This window comes from Pterocles gutturalis, unplaced genomic scaffold (assembly GCF_000699245.1).
Source record: "Pterocles gutturalis isolate BGI_N339 unplaced genomic scaffold, ASM69924v1 scaffold39952, whole genome shotgun sequence".
NCBI classification, from domain to species: Eukaryota; Metazoa; Chordata; class Aves; order Pterocliformes; family Pteroclidae; genus Pterocles; species Pterocles gutturalis.
The window spans coordinates 23273-42090 of record NW_010109246.1 but is presented as its reverse complement, the minus strand read 5'-3'; the positions used below and the strand labels follow the sequence as shown (position 1 = coordinate 42090).

General features: G+C 45.1%; 1 protein-coding gene across 1 annotated transcript in view; it reads right to left on the bottom strand.

The window, feature by feature from the left end:
- Positions 1-14944: 14944 nt before the first annotated feature.
- Positions 14945-18818, bottom strand: part of CDS1 (CDP-diacylglycerol synthase (phosphatidate cytidylyltransferase) 1) — a gene marked incomplete at its 5' end in the record, with an annotated part of 19684 nt that continues 15810 nt past the window's right edge. Inside the window, 3 exons of the mRNA XM_010072910.1 lie at positions 14945-15074; positions 16235-16338; positions 18284-18403. Coding sequence (XP_010071212.1) covers positions 14945-15074; positions 16235-16338; positions 18284-18403 — 354 coding nt within the window. The remainder of the gene's footprint in view (positions 15075-16234; positions 16339-18283; positions 18404-18818) is intronic.

Sequence of the window (18818 nt, the reverse complement as noted above, 5' to 3'; positions counted from 1 at the left end):
GCCTTTTTACCATTTCATTTGGCAAATTCAGCCTCTCCTGGTACCCAACCAGGATTTTCAGAGCTGAGTCTGCCCACCCCCCAGCAGCAGGCAGTTGCATACACACACCAGGGAGGACTTGTCCTAATTGCCATCCAGCCAGCCTTGATTCCTGCAGGTGCTGCAGGGGTGGGAGTGCTCCCCTGCTTCACACACACTCCAGTTCACGGTTCTGCACGGGAGGAGTGATTCAGAGCAAAAGGAATTATGCCTAACAGGCTGCAGAGGGGATTTTTTGAGGTAGGTTGCAAGGGGAGATTACTACTTGAAACAGTTAGGAGCAGGGAAGGGGAATGTTTTCTAAATAGAGAAAAAAAAATGGAGGTGGCCTGACGAGGATCATTTGTGTGCTCAAAGAGGTGCAACTGCGCTCCTTCCTGGGGCCAGACACAGCATGCTGGTGCATGGGAGCAGCTTAGATGAGTGTAACAGATCTCCGAGTTGGCTATTTTGCACAACTGCTTTAATTTAGGGTCATCTCAATATATAGAGAAAAAACCTTCATGTCTTTCCTCATTCACCCCCTTCCCAAAATATACAAAAGGCTAGGTTTTTGGTTTTATTTTTCCTCAATGCACAGTTGAGAAACAGAACTAGCCAATTCAGAAAGATGGTCTGCAAAAAATTGTAAGAGGTATTTATTTGCATGCTGTTGTGAAAAAGATGTGACACCTGGATGGACTACTTGATTTTCAAGTTGCTGCAGCTAGACAAGTCATAAGTTACAAATTTGCTTGGTGTTTTAAATAGCTAATTCCAGGAAAGCATCATCTTTCCCTCAGGTTTGGGTTTGTTTGGGGTTTTTTTATGTTATTGTTGGGGGGTTTTTTTGGCCCGTGAATACAGCTAATTTAGGTGTTACACTGGTGTCTTGATGAGGTGGGTGCTGGATCAGGTGCTTGTGGCTCTGCAGGGCCACCATACTAGCTCTGTTTTGAGGCTTTTTCTTTTTTTTTTTTTAATTTTTACAAAGCCTAGCAGAGGAGATGCCTGTCACAGTCTGTTTCACAAGCAGACAGGTAGATCCTGCTGCAGGACTGCAAGTTGCAGACAATTTGCAAGGGGGGAGCTGAGCACACATAGGAGGAGGGAATCAGTATCTGCTCCGAAGCTGCAAGTAGCTTCTTCTGGAAGCAGCTGCACAACAGAACTCCCTCCTCTTGTCCCTTCTTGCACTGGAAATATCAGTCAGCATTCAAAAAAAACTTGCCTATGTTTTGTGGCATGAAAAGCCAGGCTCTGAAGACATTGGGAGGAGGTACAGCAGCTAGCTCGCTCCTTTCAGTCAGGCAAAAAGAGACAAAAAAAATTTTTGAATTACCAAAACATGTTCTAACTTGTTGGTCCTAGGCAGAAGTACTGTCTTTCAAAATATCACATTCAGCTATCAGTCACTCAGGATCCATGTGAATGTACTTTCACTTCCAAGAGTCTCCTTAAATTGTCTCTCAGAAGTCTTGCTGTAGGGATTTTTACTTTAGTGTTTTGTGGTTTGGGTTTTTTTCATAACAATAATTCCAAAAAACCCCCCAACAGACAGCCATCTTCACAGCCTATCTGAAAAGGCATACAGGTATAAAATAACCCATTTAGTAATTGTTAGACAAAGATTGCTACTGGTACAGCTGATTTACAATATATTTACTGAAAAAAAAAAAAAAAACAAAACCAAAAAACAAACCAGAGATTACTGAAACAAGAATGTGAGAACCAGGCATAAGCAATGGAGAAGCTGCACAACACTTACAAAAGCTAGCTGCTGTATTAATACTCAGTGAAACAACAGCTTAGTCCATCTCCACTCTAAAAGTATACTAGAGCCACAGTCTGAGCACACACAGTATTATTAACCCAACTGTATTCTCACTTAGGTCAAGTTTAATTAAGACTTTTCTTAGTTCAAACACTAATAGCACATCCCTAATAAAGAGCAAGTCCAAAACCCCCTTGCAGCAAACACTACCATGTTCCCAAGAGTTCCACTGTTAGCTCAAGTTAATTATGTTTAAATTATTTCCTTTGGTGTACAGATGTAAAGATCATCATCTGACCCCATAGAACAAAGGCAGCAAATTCAAGCTTTCTACCACTTACAGAGAAGCCTGCCTTACACTCCTGTGGTGGAGTTTGCCTACCTTAAATTTTCATATTAAAGGACTCAGTGGTTGAAAAAAAAAAAAAAAACACATACCATTGCTCAGCTACATTGGCTTCCTACCTCTTAAAACTTATTCCAGGGAGGCTTTCAAAGTCCTCACCTTCCAAATACCTTTATCTGGCAACAGCATGAGAACAAAAAAATCACTGCAGCCTTCCTTTATGCTCATGGCTCATCACGCTGAGCTTGAGGTGGCTGCAAGTCTTCAGGCTTTTAAATCGAGAAAACCCATTAATTGTGTTGCTAGCTTTCACTGAAGGTGTTGAGGATTTGCAGTCACTGCTTACTCCAATTTACAAGTGTAACAGCAGCAAACTTAAAGGCAAAAAGGGGTCAGTTGGTTTTCTTCGCCTTGATGCCTTGATGGACATGAGGGCAGTGGGTCTGCAGTGAGGGGATCACGCGTGGGCATCATGACAACTGAGCATAAATGCTCACCTGTGGAAGTTTTTGAGCATAGGAGTGCGTAAATTGGAAGTAATTTCTGCATACATCCCAGTTAAAGACAGATAACTCCCAAGTGAGGCAATTAAGGAAAAAACCCTTGCAGTTCTTGGGCAGCTTTCCTTTTGGTTTGTTTTTAAATGAGCCCTTCAAAAATGGAAGGGGCAGGAGTGGAAGAGACCAAATTGCTCTCAATTAAATTTGTTTTGCAAGGAAGTTTTCAAAGTTTTAACCTAGGAGCATTCAAATTGTGAGGCAATTGGGATCTTTTCCACACACTGGGAGCATACAGATGGTCCAGCCACAAAACCAATCCAAACCACCACGAACCAGAAGAATTTGTCTGAAGATAGTGTTATTGAGCTGCTGTGAATAAATCAGTTGTGTTAAAGGCATGCCAGATCTCTGCACAAATTAAAAAGCAGCAATGAAGTACACAAAAAGGACCTTGTCTGAGCCTGACAAATGCTCTCTTCTGAACTTTTGCAGTATGCGAGCTTCTACAGACTGTAAATTAAAAAAAAAAAAACACACACAAAAAAAGTAAAGCTTTCTCCTAGAGATTTACAGTTAGTGATCTGGTGGCTAGCAACAATGCCACCTGCAGTAGGCAGGTCCTTGTGTTGTCCTGCTGCATGCAAGTTTTTGCAAAGAAAGCTCATGAGCAGTGGTATTACACCATGGTATTACATTCACTCTGTATCAGATAAGAAAAATATGATAACCTCCATGCTGACAAATTACTTAGAAGAATGCAGAAGACAAATACCATGTTGTTTTCTAGCCAAAGCCTTGCAGAACATTGTCCTCGGTTTGAAGTGAGGTCAGGTCAAATAAACCAACACCTCCAGCCTAGCACTGTTTTCAGTGCCACCCTTGCAGAAGCAGGGTTATCTGGTGAGTCTTACCATGATTTATCAGATTAGCAAAGATCTTCTGGTGTAATGGTTAGTGCCATGGAGTCTTGTGTCCCCACTCAGTGACATTCTTGTCCTTAAGAGCTGCTGTAAGTGTCAGTCTCTGCGTTTCTTTTATAGTGATGCCTTCTGTTTCTCTTGGGATGGGAACTGTTTGTAAACATGTATTTTGGCAATGTGAAATTACTCTGGTTGCATAACAACTATCATTTGTTAGTTTACAGCAGAGCAGGCTAAGGTCACATTTACATTCCGCTTCTGAAAGTCCATCTGGCATTAGAAGTGGTGGGGATGCTGCCAGCTGAAGGAAAAGCTTCCCCTCACCTCCATTCACTTGGACAAGTGGCCTGCCCAGTTTTTGTTTGAGGCTGAAATTAGCCAGCTTGCAACTGGTTTGGAAATATATCTTTACTGGAGAGAGTGGGATCATTCATGTGCGGGGAAAAAACTGTTTAATAACAAGGCATCAGGTAGCTTTGAGCCCAAGGGGAAAACTGAAATTTTTCCTTTCTATTTACTCAGTGTATTTAGCCTTGAAGTTCTACTGATTGCATGGGGGCGATTTGATAATTTTGCTCAAGTGTCTGGGTATAAAAGCCTGTAGGAACAAATCCATCAAGGTAAACTGAAGCCTTTCAGATCAACATGATGTGTTTCAATTAAGCCTATTCCAATTAACATGAAAGCTGGAGTCAGCAGCCTTCTCTGCATATTTGGAAAGTCATATCCCCAAAATACATTTGAAATTACTTTTGCTTGGACACACAAAAAGGCTGTGGGGGATTCAAACACCCAAAATCCAGTTTTGTGCTCTCCAAGGTTCCCACTTGGCTGTTAACTAACCTGGAAGGCTTTTGACAATGTAAATACCTAGGTACCTTCAAATTAAAGCTCCCCAGGTTCGTGAACTTCTGCTTCTGAGACTAGTCAATGCATGGGTGTGCCTTAGCCTAAGGAGCTCATCCCAAACACACCAAGCCTGCAAGCACAGCCTTCCACAACCTGCAGCTTTGGAGACAGATGCCTTGTCCTTTAGGACAATTAAATACCCCTTTCCCTTCTCAGTCAAGCTCTGTATCAAAGAATTCTGCTACAAACAGCTACCATGAGAGAGAAGGAGAATCTCATTCCTGACATAGCACAGAGGCACTCTCTCAAGAACAGCGAGGAGACCAAACCCTGGGCTGGGCAGCTGCTCTCCCACTGATGTATGCTGAAGGGGACACAGAGGGGTGATGGTCTCTCTCTTCAGCAGCAGGTACCTCTGACCAGAAACGTAAGCATCTCTAGAATGTAAAGAAAGATTTCTGCAGCTGGCTTTGCCAGCCCCCCTGTCCTGAAGCACATAGTTCTTCCAAATTTTCAAAAATTACCTGATGCTGAGATTATCCTGAAGTCCCCAAATACATCCAGGCATCCAGCCTTCTGGCTCCAAAGCAGCATACCCCTGGTGGAACTGGAAGCCTCCTGAAACACAGCTTTGCCCAGTAGAAGTTGTCCTTTCTGCCTGTGACCCATGCCACAGCTGGCTGTCCCTTATTAGGCTTGCCAAGGAGAACCCACCCCAGAGCAGTCTTCTCTCCCAGGGAAGCAGCCTGGGTAGAGATGCAGAACCTCAGCCCAGCTTATTTACTTGGGTGTGGACCCTCCAGCCCAGGTAGTCTCTGTATCTTCTGAAGCCAGCCTACTTGCTCAGCCCTTTTTATCTGCTCTGGTTTCCTCCACATAATAGCCATTCTGCAGCTTCCAGGTGCTTCTGTTTTGAAAAAAACACTCAGGAAACCCAGACAAAGGGTGGCTCAGAAGAGTGAGTGGAGAAGGTCCCACGACACAATGGCTTATTTCCCTCCCAGGAAATGCAAATAATTTTTCCTTCTGCTGCTGCTCAAACATCTAGCTTCAAGACTTTGAGCATTAACAAAAAAAAAATTACATGTGGCTCACTTTGTTGATGTTTGCAGCTGTTCCACATCAGGTCTGGGAATCAAATTAACAGCACGTGATTGAGACAGCAGCAAGTTTTATAAAGCATTTTGTCTGGTGAGAGAGGGTTAAACACATTCTTGGAAGTACAATAAAAGACATGTCTTAAACCCGACTCTTAGCTAGTTTCCGATGACGCTATACTCACTCTTTTGAAAACCTTGGTGGTTGGAGATGCTGAAGCAAGACCTTCTAACCCCTGAGGGACTGATGTGTTAGCTCCTCCTTTACACCACTGCCTTTACAGGTGCTTTTTGTTGCTCACATCAATGACGTAAAACTGAGTGGTCACCTAACAAAGGGCAAATGGGCCCCAGGTGGAGACCATCCAACGCCAGGAGCTGTCTTCTGTGAAGGAGCTCAGCATTGGGTATTTACTCAACTTCATATGCATCTTCTGTCCAGAAAGCAACTGGTTCTTCGAATTTGATTTGGAAAACTGCCTCACAAAAATAAATCACTATAAGCAACTGCTCAGTAAAGCTTCTTGCTGCCAGAGGGTTTATGAACAAGTCACCTCACACATCCACACCATTATGGTTTGGTCTTCCCAGCCCAGCAGAATCCACTGGTCTTGCAGGTGACCCTACATTCACCGCAGGTTGCACCCCAGGCTGTGGTTGTGTGAAGACATGATGCAGGAAGCAGGGAAAGGCTGTCACACACGTCTGAGCACCACAAAAAGTGCCCTGCACGCTCTCCAGGACTAAGAGCAAGGTTTGCACCGCAGGCTTAACATGTCCAGAGGACAGTGGGCAGTTCAATGGGCAATGCTAAAGCACATCCCCTTTCACTTGTCCTTTTGCACCTTTTTGTTTGCTTAAGCAAGGCAGAAACCTCATGGGCAACTACAAAAATATAATGGGAAAAATCTGGGTGAAACCTTGTTCTGTTCTGGGCTCAAGGTCGAAAGGAGCAGGTTTTTCAAGGTCGACACGCACGGTACTGACAGTGAAAAATTGGCTGAGGTTCTTAGGGCTGGCCATCAGCGGCTCCGGCACAGTGTGCAGAAAAAGAGAGAGTGATGTAGCGATAGAAACGTCTGTCTGAAGGTACTGGCTAATGCAGATTGTCAGCGTCGGCTCTTTTCGGATCATGGAAACAGAGCCTAATGCTAGAAGCTGCTGACTGGCTTGTAGTGGATTACTGTGTGCTGCTGCATTAGGGTTTCCATTCCACTGCCTGTTTTAACAGCATACCTTGTTGTCTTGGGTTTTTCCTGAACCCCCAGGAACACCCAGAAGAAATAAATGGTAACAGGACATGCTGTTTCAAACAGGTTTGAACTCTTAAATCAAGGTAATACGTCAGTAAGAAAACGTGGAGTAAAACAAAACCCCGAGTTACTCAGGGTATCCTTAGCAATGAGTAGGAGCAAGCAGCAGCTACTCAGTCCCGTGCTCTGCCATTTGGCTGCAGCTAGCTGACCGTGTGGTCCTTGCGCGTGCTGGTATTAATAGGAGACTGTCTGGAATGAGAGATGCCAGCACTCCCCAGACTCTTACAGCTTCTCTATTTTTAAGCTGGTTATATGAAGGGTATGAAGGGTATTTTTTTTTTTTTTTATCCTGGTGATCATAATCTAAGACGGCCTCAGCTAAGGGGCTGTAGCTATCTTCAGCGCTGAGGCTACAGCATCTCTCTGGGGCCAGCCTCGGCCATCTCTCCAAGGCCACCGTGCAGTCACAGCCCTCAGTGTTGCCCTGTCCCCTGGCAGGGAAGGGCCCGGTGTCTGTCCCAGTGCTCTGCGGAGCTGGCTCACACGTGGTGTACTCTCCCTGGTGTTCCCTGAGCTTCACCATCTGCTTGCTTTTCCGTTAATGAAACCGTAGGTGGCTTCAGTGCGATAAATCATCTTTTCTGTGACCATAACACCACCACTTCAGCTACTAGAAGTGTGGATTTTGTCACACCCTGATGAGGAGGCTGCTGGCCAGGCAGGGAGGTGCTCTGCGCAGGGAGGCAGTGCTCTGCGCAGGTGTCTTGGCAGAGCCGGTCCTTCCAGGTGTGTCCATTTGCAAGGAGACTGGAGGCAGAGGGAGGGAGTGGAGGAGGAGGAGGGAAAGAAAAGGGTGGTTGGAAGCTTGATGGGATGCACTATTGCTTGTCAGTCGTCGCAGGAGTTACCTGTAGAGGTACTAATTTATGCCTTGTAAAATCCCCTGGGGGATATTAGTAGAAGGGATTGTGTTCCTGAAGTCTTCAGACTTGTGTTAGCAACCTGTTGTGGTTTAACCCTAGCTGGCGATAAGCACAACCCAGGCGCTTGCTCACTCCTCCCTGGTGGGATGGGGAGAGAATCAGAAGGGTAACAGTGAGAAAAAGTGTGGGATGAGGTAAATACAGTGCAGTGGGTAAAGCAAAAGACACGTACAAGCAAAGCAAAACAGGGAATGAATTCACTGCTTCCCATGGCAGGCAGGTGGTCAGCCATCTCCAGGAGAGCAGGGCTCCATCACACCTGAGGGTTACTTGGGAAGAAAAATGCTGTAACTCTGAATGTCCCCCCTTCCTCCTTCTCCCCCCAGCTTCACATGCTGAGCATGATGCCATATGGTATGGAATATCCCTCTGGATAGATATATATATATATATATGGACCAGCACACAACTTCTGCATTTAATCCCCATGAAGTCAAATACAAATTTCCCATTTGTGTTCCCCTTGCAAGTCATCCCTTCTCCAGAATGACGCTGTTGGGGTGACCCAGGGATCCCTTCTAGGCTGCGTGTTTAAACCTTCCTCTGATCGTTCTGTTTCCTTGAAAAACTGCTTCACTGGGTCGACGTGTTTCTGGTAGTACAGTGCTTGAGAGTGGACTGGCCACTCCAGATGTGCTGAGTAGAGCAGAAGGGTTATTTTGTGCATCCTGCACCTAGAAACGGTGCAGCTGAAACAGTCAAAACAAGCCACCAAAAAAAAAACCCAAACCAAACCACCAAAAAACCCCCCAAACCAACCCAAAAACCTAACCCAAAACAAACAAACAAAAATGCCAAAACCAAAACAAAAAGCAAAAACCTGTCCCAGATAACGTCTGCATTGTGCCCAGTTGCGTGCTGGTGTCCCTTGCAGAAGGAGTGATGCTGTGCTCCTCTACCACCCGGCCCTGGCCGAGCCCAGTCTCCACCAGCTGCTGGGAAAATAGCCACAAGGCTTTTGTGTCCTTAAAGCCTCCCGCCTTGCCAGGCTTGGAGCAGGAGCGGTGGCCGGGCAGGGGTCCCAGGTTGGGATGTGGTGGGCAGCGGGGGACGTCTGAGGGGATGCCTGGCCCTGCTGACAGGAGCACACCAAGCCCAGGCATGATTTCAGGTCCTGCTGCTCCACATCATAGATGCTTGGTGAAATGCTGGTGGAAAAAGTAGAGTGTTTCTTTGGACCACATGGTCTGCTTTGTTTAAAAGAGAGGGGAAAAAAAAAAAAAAACCAAACCACACCACGGTCAGTGAGAGTGGTGATAATGTATTGTATTAATGTATTGTAGTGACAGGACGAGGGGCAGGGGTTATAAGCTGAAAGAGGGGGACTGAGATCTGAGGAAGAAATGTTTTCCTGTGCGGGTGGTGAGGCAGTGGCCCAGGTTGCCCAGAGAAGCTGTGGATGCCCCATCCCTGGAGGGGTTCAAGGCCAGGCTGGATGAGGCTTTGAGCAACCTGGGCTGGTGGGAGGTGTCCCTGCCCATGGCAGGGGGTGGCACTGGATGGTCTCTAAGGTCCCTTCCAACCCAAACCCTTCTGTGATTCTATGATTGTGGGGGCAGTGGGAGCACTGGCTGCAAACCTCTGTGGTTGGGTCCCCAGAACAAGGCTGCTTGCAAGTGACACACGCTTGTGATTTTGCCTGACCCTATCAGGGATGCTCAAGTCTTGCAAACTGAGCGTGAAAAGGGAGAACAGCAGTTGGACAGGGAAAGGAAGGTCAGTGATAAAAAGGGCTGTACTCGGTCCGACCAAAGATTCTCCCGAGGGTCCTGTGTCCCACACTGACCATAAGCGGATGGCATGAGGTCAGAGCAGGTATTTAAGATATTCCAGGTACTCTCCTGTAATTTTCAGCTCATCCTTGGCCACATACTGGTGTTGTTTAAAAACCACAATGTTGTCCAGACCTGCCTCAAACCCATGTAAACATTCTGCATCCAGAAGGTCCTTTGGCCAGGAGCCCTGGAGGTTTGCTGTCAGCGGGCTGAGAAGCCGTCGCCTCAAGATCCATTGCATTGAGACACTCGCCGCTTGGCTACACGGCCTGAAGACCCTGGTTCATGTCTGCTCAGCCCAAGCCATCCCCTTGCATGCGTTCAGGGTTTCCCTCCAGTCCTGGCAAAGCTTTGCTCTGCAACAGCAGCTCTCTCCCTCCTCTTTGTTGTTCTGTGTCTCTTAGAGTGCCTCTCTCTGGCTGTGTTCAAGATAAACAGGTTTTTCTCCTCCAGTACGTGAAAATCAAGTTAATTTGTCCTGTGTTTCAGAAAAAAAAAAAAAAAAAGAAATATATGCTCCTTGACTGGAAGGCTGAGGTCCAGCCAGGTTCTGAGCCTGGTCCCTTACCCAGGCAGGGGCTCAGGAAGACGCGCACTGAGGGACAGCCCAGAATCGCCGGTGACCCAGCACAGGCAGGTGGCTCATGACCAGACCCACACGGACGCAAGGCTTCTGCAAGACCGCCAGTGAGAGGGATCAGACCCCCAAATGTCCTGGGGTAGGTGCCTGAAAAAACCGGGCAGCCGCTCCAACGCTGTCTGCAGGGCTCAGGTACAACTCGGGTGCATTGCAATGAGGGAGAGAGAATCACAGAAGGGTTTGGGTTGGAAGGGTCCTGAAAGCCCATCCAGTGCCACCCCCTGCCATGGGCAGGGACACCTCCCACTAGCCCAGGTTGCCCAAAGCCTCATCCAGCCTGGCCTTGAACCCCTCCAGGGAGATGAGATACTTCAAAGCATTGCTCGTGGCGGTTGCGCAGGGTTTGAAGGTCAGCCTGAAGGACGCTGTACAAAGCAAAGGTTGTGCATAATTAGGCAGATGGGTTGGTTTTCCTTCTCAAAACAAATAGGAGTCAACCGTCCAGAGACTTGCCTGCACCTTATTTGCTGCAGTAAGAAAGGCTCTGGTCTGTAGTTGTACAGAGCTTCCAGCTGAATTTGGAGTCAGAAATGTGTTTGGGTGCAGCTGGACCACGGAACAGCAGCACAGACTGGCCGAGCTTGCTTCTCACTGTCTCAGGACAGCCTACATGTGGCGGGTCTGACAGTTTGTCACACCAGAAACAAGGTTAAAGTACATGGAGCCACACACGCCCTTCAAGTACACACAAACCCCCATGAACAGCCGTAACGAGGTGGGTAATAACGCCACTGTTGGGCAATTAGAGCTATCCCTGTGTTTGCTTTAGAGGTGTGCACAACTCCTGACAGATAGCACAAGTATTTAACCACCTGGGATCAAAGAGCAGGGTCTTACCAGCAGGAGTGAAAACAGATCCTCTGGCTCTGGAAGCTGGGCGTGGGGTCAGCTCAAAGCTCAAGTCCGGCCGAGCCAGGCACCTCTGGCCCGGTCGCTTTGCACAGGAGCAGCAACCAGCCACTCGAGGAAGCAAACTGCTGCTGTTGCGCCTCAATTTGGGCCAGGGCAAGGGAACTGGTGGCTGTTAAATGGGGCTGAAGGTTTATAACTTGGCTTCCCTGTGAGATGTTGTCTTTCCATACTTGCAAAGTATGTATCTGTGCTAATGAAATTGTAATAATCCTAAGCTTTTTCCCCTGTTTCTTTAGAGATCAAACCATGTCCCTGTAATTTGGGTAACGAGCACCAGCAATGGGAAGTCAGGGTGCAAGGTGTGTGCAGTGAACAAATTCTAGCGTCTGTAGTATTCAGTGGTACGTGGTTATGGGTGACACACTGCTCCCCGTTTCAGGAATCCTATCAGATACAGGGCTTACAGTTTATGCCTTTTGAAATCACCAAACCCCAGAATTCAGTTTCCATTTTATAACTGAAAAATTATTTGCAAGAAAAAGAACAATTGTACCTTAGCTACGCACAGGTTGTAGGACAAGCTGGACAAAGGGACTCTGCGCAGTGTGGCTTAAATGTTATGCAGTATTACTGAAGTCAACATTAAAAAAAAAAAATCATTAATTCCCTCCACCACAACTGCATGAAAAAGGATTCCATTGGCTGTAAGGCCAGCTCACTGCTACCCTGGTGTCCCTGTAAGCAGCTCCTTCCAAGACCACAGCCTGAAAAGGTTTTGTCTGTTGAAGGTAAAAATTTCCTGTTTCTGTGCAAGTAGCAGTCCAAAGTGTTACCTGTGTAGCAGGAGAAAACTCACCACTAACCTTCCCCTTCCTTTCCTTAGGAGAGCATCAGGACGCCAACAGACCATGGGAAAGCTCCATGAGTTCCCCAAAACCCGAGGAGGTGGGTGGCACAGATGTGATGGTGAGATGGTTCAGAAAGGAGAGGCGTTTGTTACCCGGTTTGTTTGAGGTTGCAGGAGGTGAAGGGTCTCAGCCTCAAGATTTCCCAGAGAAGGAACTGGAAAATGATGGGGAGAGAGCTTGCCAGCTGCCCCCCATCGTCCCCACGCATGGGGAATGCTGGCCAGCCTGTGCCAGCAGCGTGGGGAATAACGGCTGGGAACGGGGGTTCCAAAGCCAGAAAATTTCACAACCTCTGGCACCAAGAAATTAAGCATAGCCTTTGCTATCAAGAACACCACCTTAAGGAGTAATACCTGAATATCAGTTCTTGTTATGAAATCTCCACCCATGGTGCATCCTATAGGAAATACAAGACAGGAGGATTTCTGCAAGAGTCTTTTTATTTTTTTTTTTTTTTACAATGTTTGCTTCAATGAAAGATTGAAACAGACAAACTAAAACAGACATATGTGCATACCATTTACAATATTTACATAATATACAATTATTTTTTTTTTTCTTAACAGGCAATTATAGCAACTTGGAACAAAAGTGCAAGTGAAAAGAATCACTGGTGTAAAAGTTCAACTTCCCTGTTGATCATGTTGTGATGCTTGAACTAACAGAAGTAACAGGTGGGTAAATGCACTTCATAGTAAGCAAGCAGAGCTGTCACCTTGCAGTGACCAGTCCTGCTGAGCTTTACTTACACTAAAGCTGAAGCCAGCAGGAAGCTATTACTGTATCCAGAAAATTGGTAAGTGAGCTCACAAATGATCCCTTCTTCATCTGAACACCGAACAGCAGAATCACCGTGTTGTACCTTCTATAGTGCAAATAGACAGCAATTCACATCAAATGCTCTGTTGTATTAAATGCTAAAATATATTTTAACTTTCTTATTATACATGCTATAAAATTACACTAAAAATTTCAAGTTTCCAAAGTAACAATTACCTTTCTCTCTATATATACTCTATATATAATTGAATTTTTATATTTTTAACATACCCATGATACAGATATACCAGCCCCAACACAGCTGTGTTTTTTCATAAGCATCTACCCAAGTCCATAACCAAAGTCTCAGCTACAAGTTCGTTTTCCAGATGTGCTCCTTTGTCACCCTGTCGTTTTCCCTTCCCTTCTTCTGCAAGCACCTTTCCATGTGTCCCACTTCCTTACAGCACTACCTTTTAACCTCAGGCTGAAATTTGGTTCCATCCAATTAACGACGCAAGTCGCATGGCTGCTGACTGACAAGCTGCTGGGGATATTTTTCAACTCTTGGAGTGTTCCTTCAGTACAGTACTGCAATCTCCAGGTCAGCCGGAGGAAGCCGAATACCCGACATCACCAGGAATTCCTCCAGACCCGGGTTTTGTTTCAGAGCCATCCCAGGGGTGCTTATCCACACACAAGCTGTACACACGCAAAACAGAGTGCACGCTGGTCTCAGCTGTGTGGTATTCAACAAAAGCAGTCTGAATTTTGCAGATCCACCTCATCACCCAACCCTAGTGATTTTCTCCATGGTTTTATCCTCTAGTAGCACCAACCATTTAAAATTTTTCACCTTTAATATATATTTACATACACCTTTTAATATTTTTTTATATATACACACACGCTTACACACACACACACGTATATGTGGCATCATTATGTTCACCACAGGAGAAACTTATTTACAATCTGTTGGAAAAATTAAATTGTATCAAGTTTCAGTATACCAAACGAAAATTGGCATTTGTGCTTTCCGTTTGTACAGGAATAATCTTTGTAATTTTAAAAAAAAAAAGTTTCTATCTTTATTTGCATCAAGACATGTCACCTGATGAAAAAAGTCAGAAAACAGCTAGGACTGAGAACTACAAAGCATCAGCTTTCCTCATATGCCCCACTAAGTCTACAGGATAGCTGCTTCCTATAAAAATTCTCCATTCAGATGTCTCGGGGTTGCCCAAGCTTGCTTGAGGATCCTCTTAATAAATAACAGCACGCAGCAGAAGAACCGAGCATCCTGTCTTGCACTGTGCACATTCACGAGATAAATGTTTTTGCCTTCACTGAGCAACACGTGAGTAAAATGGCACTTTAACTTCACTTTGTACTCAGGACCGCAAAGTGCTTTGAAAAAGAAGGAAATACCCCCATGCTACATGGTAGTTCAGAGGCACAAGGGATAAGGCTTCAATTCCTGTCTGCAGACACCGACTGCGCTGTGGACACCAAGGGCTTACACTCCCCGTTGTCCCCTGTCTGTTTACTGGGTTGGAGAATCCCATTTTTGAGGTCATCTCTATTTTTGGAGGGAGATGCTTGTTTGTAATCCATACCATTAACCAAAACACCAGCAGCTCCGCAGCCCAGCTATACTTCAGTATAGGTAGTTTTCTCCTGAAAGCATGAACTAATTTTGCAAGAAAGCTGTTTAATTAAAACCAGAGCTGACTTGAACCTTCCTACCGATGTAGGAAATACAGGTATTCTGGTACAGCAGGCTGTCAGCACCTCTCTGACCAGGCTAACCAGTATTTTCTGGCCAATTGCAATTTCTGCACTGGGCTACACAAAAGAGCGACCACCTGCCTCATTTCCTTATGCTTCAGTAACCACTGGAGACCAAAATAGTATTGCTAAGACATACAATATTCAATAACTCATTAAAAAACAATGGTAATTTTTTTCTTTTTTTAAACACAAAGCCTGTCAGCTGGGTACTGAAGGAAGACTGCTGCCATCCCCTTCAAGAGCTAAAATATACAGCACGTGTACTGTTGCTTTGCAAGGATTTTAATTCTGTTAGGAGTAAAAGATCTTCTGTGTCCTAATGGGAAGTCACAGCGCATTCCCGTTCATTTCGGCAAACATTCACCTCTTCCAGACCACACACTGCTCTTCCTTGAGCTTTATCTCTGTGCACGTTTGTCATGCTTTTCCACAGGCTTCTTGTAAGCGGAGGCTTCTGCTAGTCCTCTGCCAAGCTACCCCCTCAGAGATGGCTGCAGGATTCCTTTCTCGATGAGGTGAGATTTCAGGGTTTTATACACACTTAGTTGTTGCTCTGGCTGAAGTATCAACAGTTGTTTCAGTAATTTGCTGGGATTTGGACCCCTGGCAATGAAAAAATAAATTATTTTTTTTTTTGTGAGCAGCAGCTCTAAAGAAACTTTTTGACAGCTTTCCATTTTCCTCATGCTGCACAAAATGCCTTCCCTTTTTTGGGGACACCAAGCTGTGGATTTCTCCCAGTCTATCTCCTCGGGATGCCAGCATTACTGGCAAAGCATCCTCCTTAGCTCAGTCTGAACAGAAAGTAAAAAGCATTTCTTCTATTTGCTGTCAAACGGGGATATTAAGAAGACATGACAAATAAGATTCATTGATTCATCCTTAATCACTGTAATCACACTCTTCATCAACTGTTCTGCTTTAGTTTAGTATCTGTTGCCAGATAATCTGTGTAGTATTGAACTGAGTGGAAATTTGGTCAAGTAGGCAAAGAAAAACACAAATTAAACCAAGCTTTTCTAATCACAGCCTCATTTTTAGCTAGTCACTATTTACAGTCTGCTTCTAGGACTGAATATGAGGCAAAGCATCTGTTGCTGATTAGGTATCTAATAATTATTTAGCCATGTGCATTTACAAACTAAGGGTGTGTATCGGTTTGGACACCTACGGTCCCCTACCTTGATCCCCCCATACCCCACAAACTAAAACGACCAACTGTTAAGAGAATTGTCATTTCTGTGATTTCTTCGTGAAAGCTGGTGTGGTTCAGGGGAGAGGAGCAGTATTTTTAAGAAGTTGTCTCCTCTCTCTAACCACAGTGTTTTGCCTTAAACAGAAAATCCCAAGTGACTGAGAAATACTGAAACTTACAGGAGGAACTGATTTTGCAACCTCCAGGCTCTTCAGGAACCACACAGGGTAAGCAGAAGCTGCAGCAACCCTCCTGCCCCAAACTTCATCCTCACACCTCCCCGTAATCAATGAATTTCAGTAAAACTTCTAAGAGGCTGCTACACAAAACTTTCTGGTATTTAGGGGACACTTTAACAGCAGTCACAGAAACATTAAGGCATAATTTCAACCTCACACAAATCCTAGGCAGTGATGCATGTTTTCTGAATATTTCTGTATTTGAAATAATCGCATAACTTGGGTTTTGAAACCTGCAGTCTCCACTCTGCACAACATCACTTGTAGGAATTACCTATGGTACAGCTCCTATGCGAGCTCAAGTAGTTAATATTTTCAAAAGCCCATACCTTATGAAACTGGTGATATAGACATGAACAAAAGTGGCCATCAAGTACTGACAGTCAAAGCGATCCATTATGCCACCGTGTCCAGGGATCGTGTCTGCGAAGTCCTTTTGGGTGTGGGGGGGAAAAAAAAAAAAGAATCATGGTCAGCGATTCAGAAGAAACACACAGATGACGTATCATTGGACAGCAGCACGTTAAGGCCGCAATGAAGCTACAGTTCCACTGCGCTGAGCCAAAAGTTAGCAAGAGCCTCCTTTGCTAAAGGAGTTTTGAACTGCGAAGGTGAGTCAGGAGGGAAGAAGAACAAGAAGAGATGAAGCTACTTGTCCACAGTCACACACCAGGGGCCAGCGGTACATCAGGTGCGGGTTTGCCAGTACGGATTATTCATACTTCATTTTGTAGCGAGCCTCGTTAGCTACTGTCTGTCATTTCTTGCCTCTGCAGGATCTGATTCGCCTCTTTAATACTTTTATTGCTTTACCCTCTACTTTTACTGTCACCAGCAAATATATATTTTCTACAAGAGATGCAGGAACCTGAGGACTCTTTCCATGTCCAACGCTGGCTTTGCCAGTCACACTGCCCATTCACCTGCCAGATTTTTTCCTGGCTTCTTGGTAACCACACTTAAAAACCATAATGTGTGCATACAATATTTAATGGAAACAAAAAGCCCTGTAGTGAAAAAAACTATTACCACCACTTAAAATATTTCTGATGCAAGCAAGGCTCAATAGACCACCTTTGTGTTAGCTGCTCTTGTCTGCGGAACAGCTTTATCAAACTACCCTCCTATCTCCTTTTTGTCACCCACACTCCTGTACTTGCTGGGTGAAAACTCTGACCTTAGTCACGCGAGGCAATGGCCAGGGAGTTAAACCGGTCCTGTGCCGATCCCACTCCAGCGCTGGGCAGGCACCAAGTGTCTAACCTAACCTACCCTACACACAGCCTCCAGGAACCATTCCACAACACCGCTCTCCTCCCAACAGCCCTTTGGTCACCAATAAAAAGTCTACTTTTTAATGTTCTACTTTAAGAATAAGTCCTGCTTTTCAGAAGCATTTTTTTCCCCCAAAAAAGCACTTCTTCATGCAGTCTTTTGCTGCCTGGACATACAGGTATGACAGCACGTGGGGCTGGAGCTTGCAAAGTGCTTGGACGGGTGTAACAAAGAGTAAGGACAAGCACATGTAGGGGAGTTCAGCACAGAGAGGTTTATACGCTTCTGTGCAAAGCACACGCCAAAACTGTTGGGACGTAGGGAACAACAAGACCAACAACAAGCGACAGGATAAGAATTACAGCAGTCCTACCAAGACATAAAGAAGATTGGGAGAAAATTAATGCCACTTAATGCCAGCCAGGGACAACACTGCCACAAGGACAGCGCACACCTTGCGGTAAACAGAGGTTAGCACATTGCATCGACTGCCAATACACGCTCTCGGAACAAGGCGGCACTGTACTGGCAAAACCAGCCAAACGTCTCGTGCCTTGGTGAACCTGACATGTCAGCATCTGCGTGACACAAATACTCTTGGTAAACCACAGCCAGCCACAATCGGAAGGGGAAACCGCTGTCAGGGCTTCTTAAGCATCTACGGTTTGCCTTTCATGTCAAGTAGAGCATCTCACATCCTGTCTAAACCACCTCTGCAATGTGACTTGGAAGAGTAATTATCAATGAAAATATGAAAGCAAATTATTCTTAGATTTCCAGCACTGAAGTAATGTGTTGATTGCACAAAGTTTTAAGAATAACACATATCTGACAAAACCAAGTACTGATGCTGATGCTAAAAACCAACGCAAACATCATCACACCTTAGTAGAAAGACTAGGTACTACAAGCAATGATTTAAAAACAAAACAAAACAAAAAAACCCCCCCAAAAAACTCAAAACAAAAAAAAAAACCACGAAAAAACCCAAACCCCCCCCCAAAAAACAAACAAAAAAACCCCCAAAAGACCCCCAGCCCACCAATGCATCTAATTCCAAGAGAAAACCAAACCAAAACCAGCTTACAGGAGCAATTACACACCTTGATTTTGAAAGCTCTTTTAAATCCACTGGCGAAGAATCCTCCAAATGGCCCGATTAATGAGGCAAATGTTGACAGTGCAATGCTGTGCATCTGAAATGGGTACATATTCACTGTTTCCTACAAGAAAAATCATCAGCACTGTATTTCAGTATGTTTGTAGGCATTTGAAGCGTAAACATTTTAAAATTGCGCTGTTACAGAAGCAAGTCTGCACAAAGCTCCACTTCTTTCAAGTGCTCTCAGGAGGTAGATACAAATTTTGTGCTGGCCCACCATACTGCCACCTGTGCATGCATAAGGCAATAATGGGAGATAAAAGGTTTACCTCCATTAATACTTCTTGGTTTCCATTGAAACAGATATTGTTCCCCTCGGCGTGTTGCTTGAAATTTGTTTTGATCTGTTCAAGTTCTTACAGATACGAGATTTAATTAGCAACAGGTACCTGTTTTCCTTCCTGACAGAGATTAGAAAAAAGGAGGGATCTTTGTTGGGTGGGTTTTGGGGGGCTTTTTGTGTGGTTCCCCCCCCC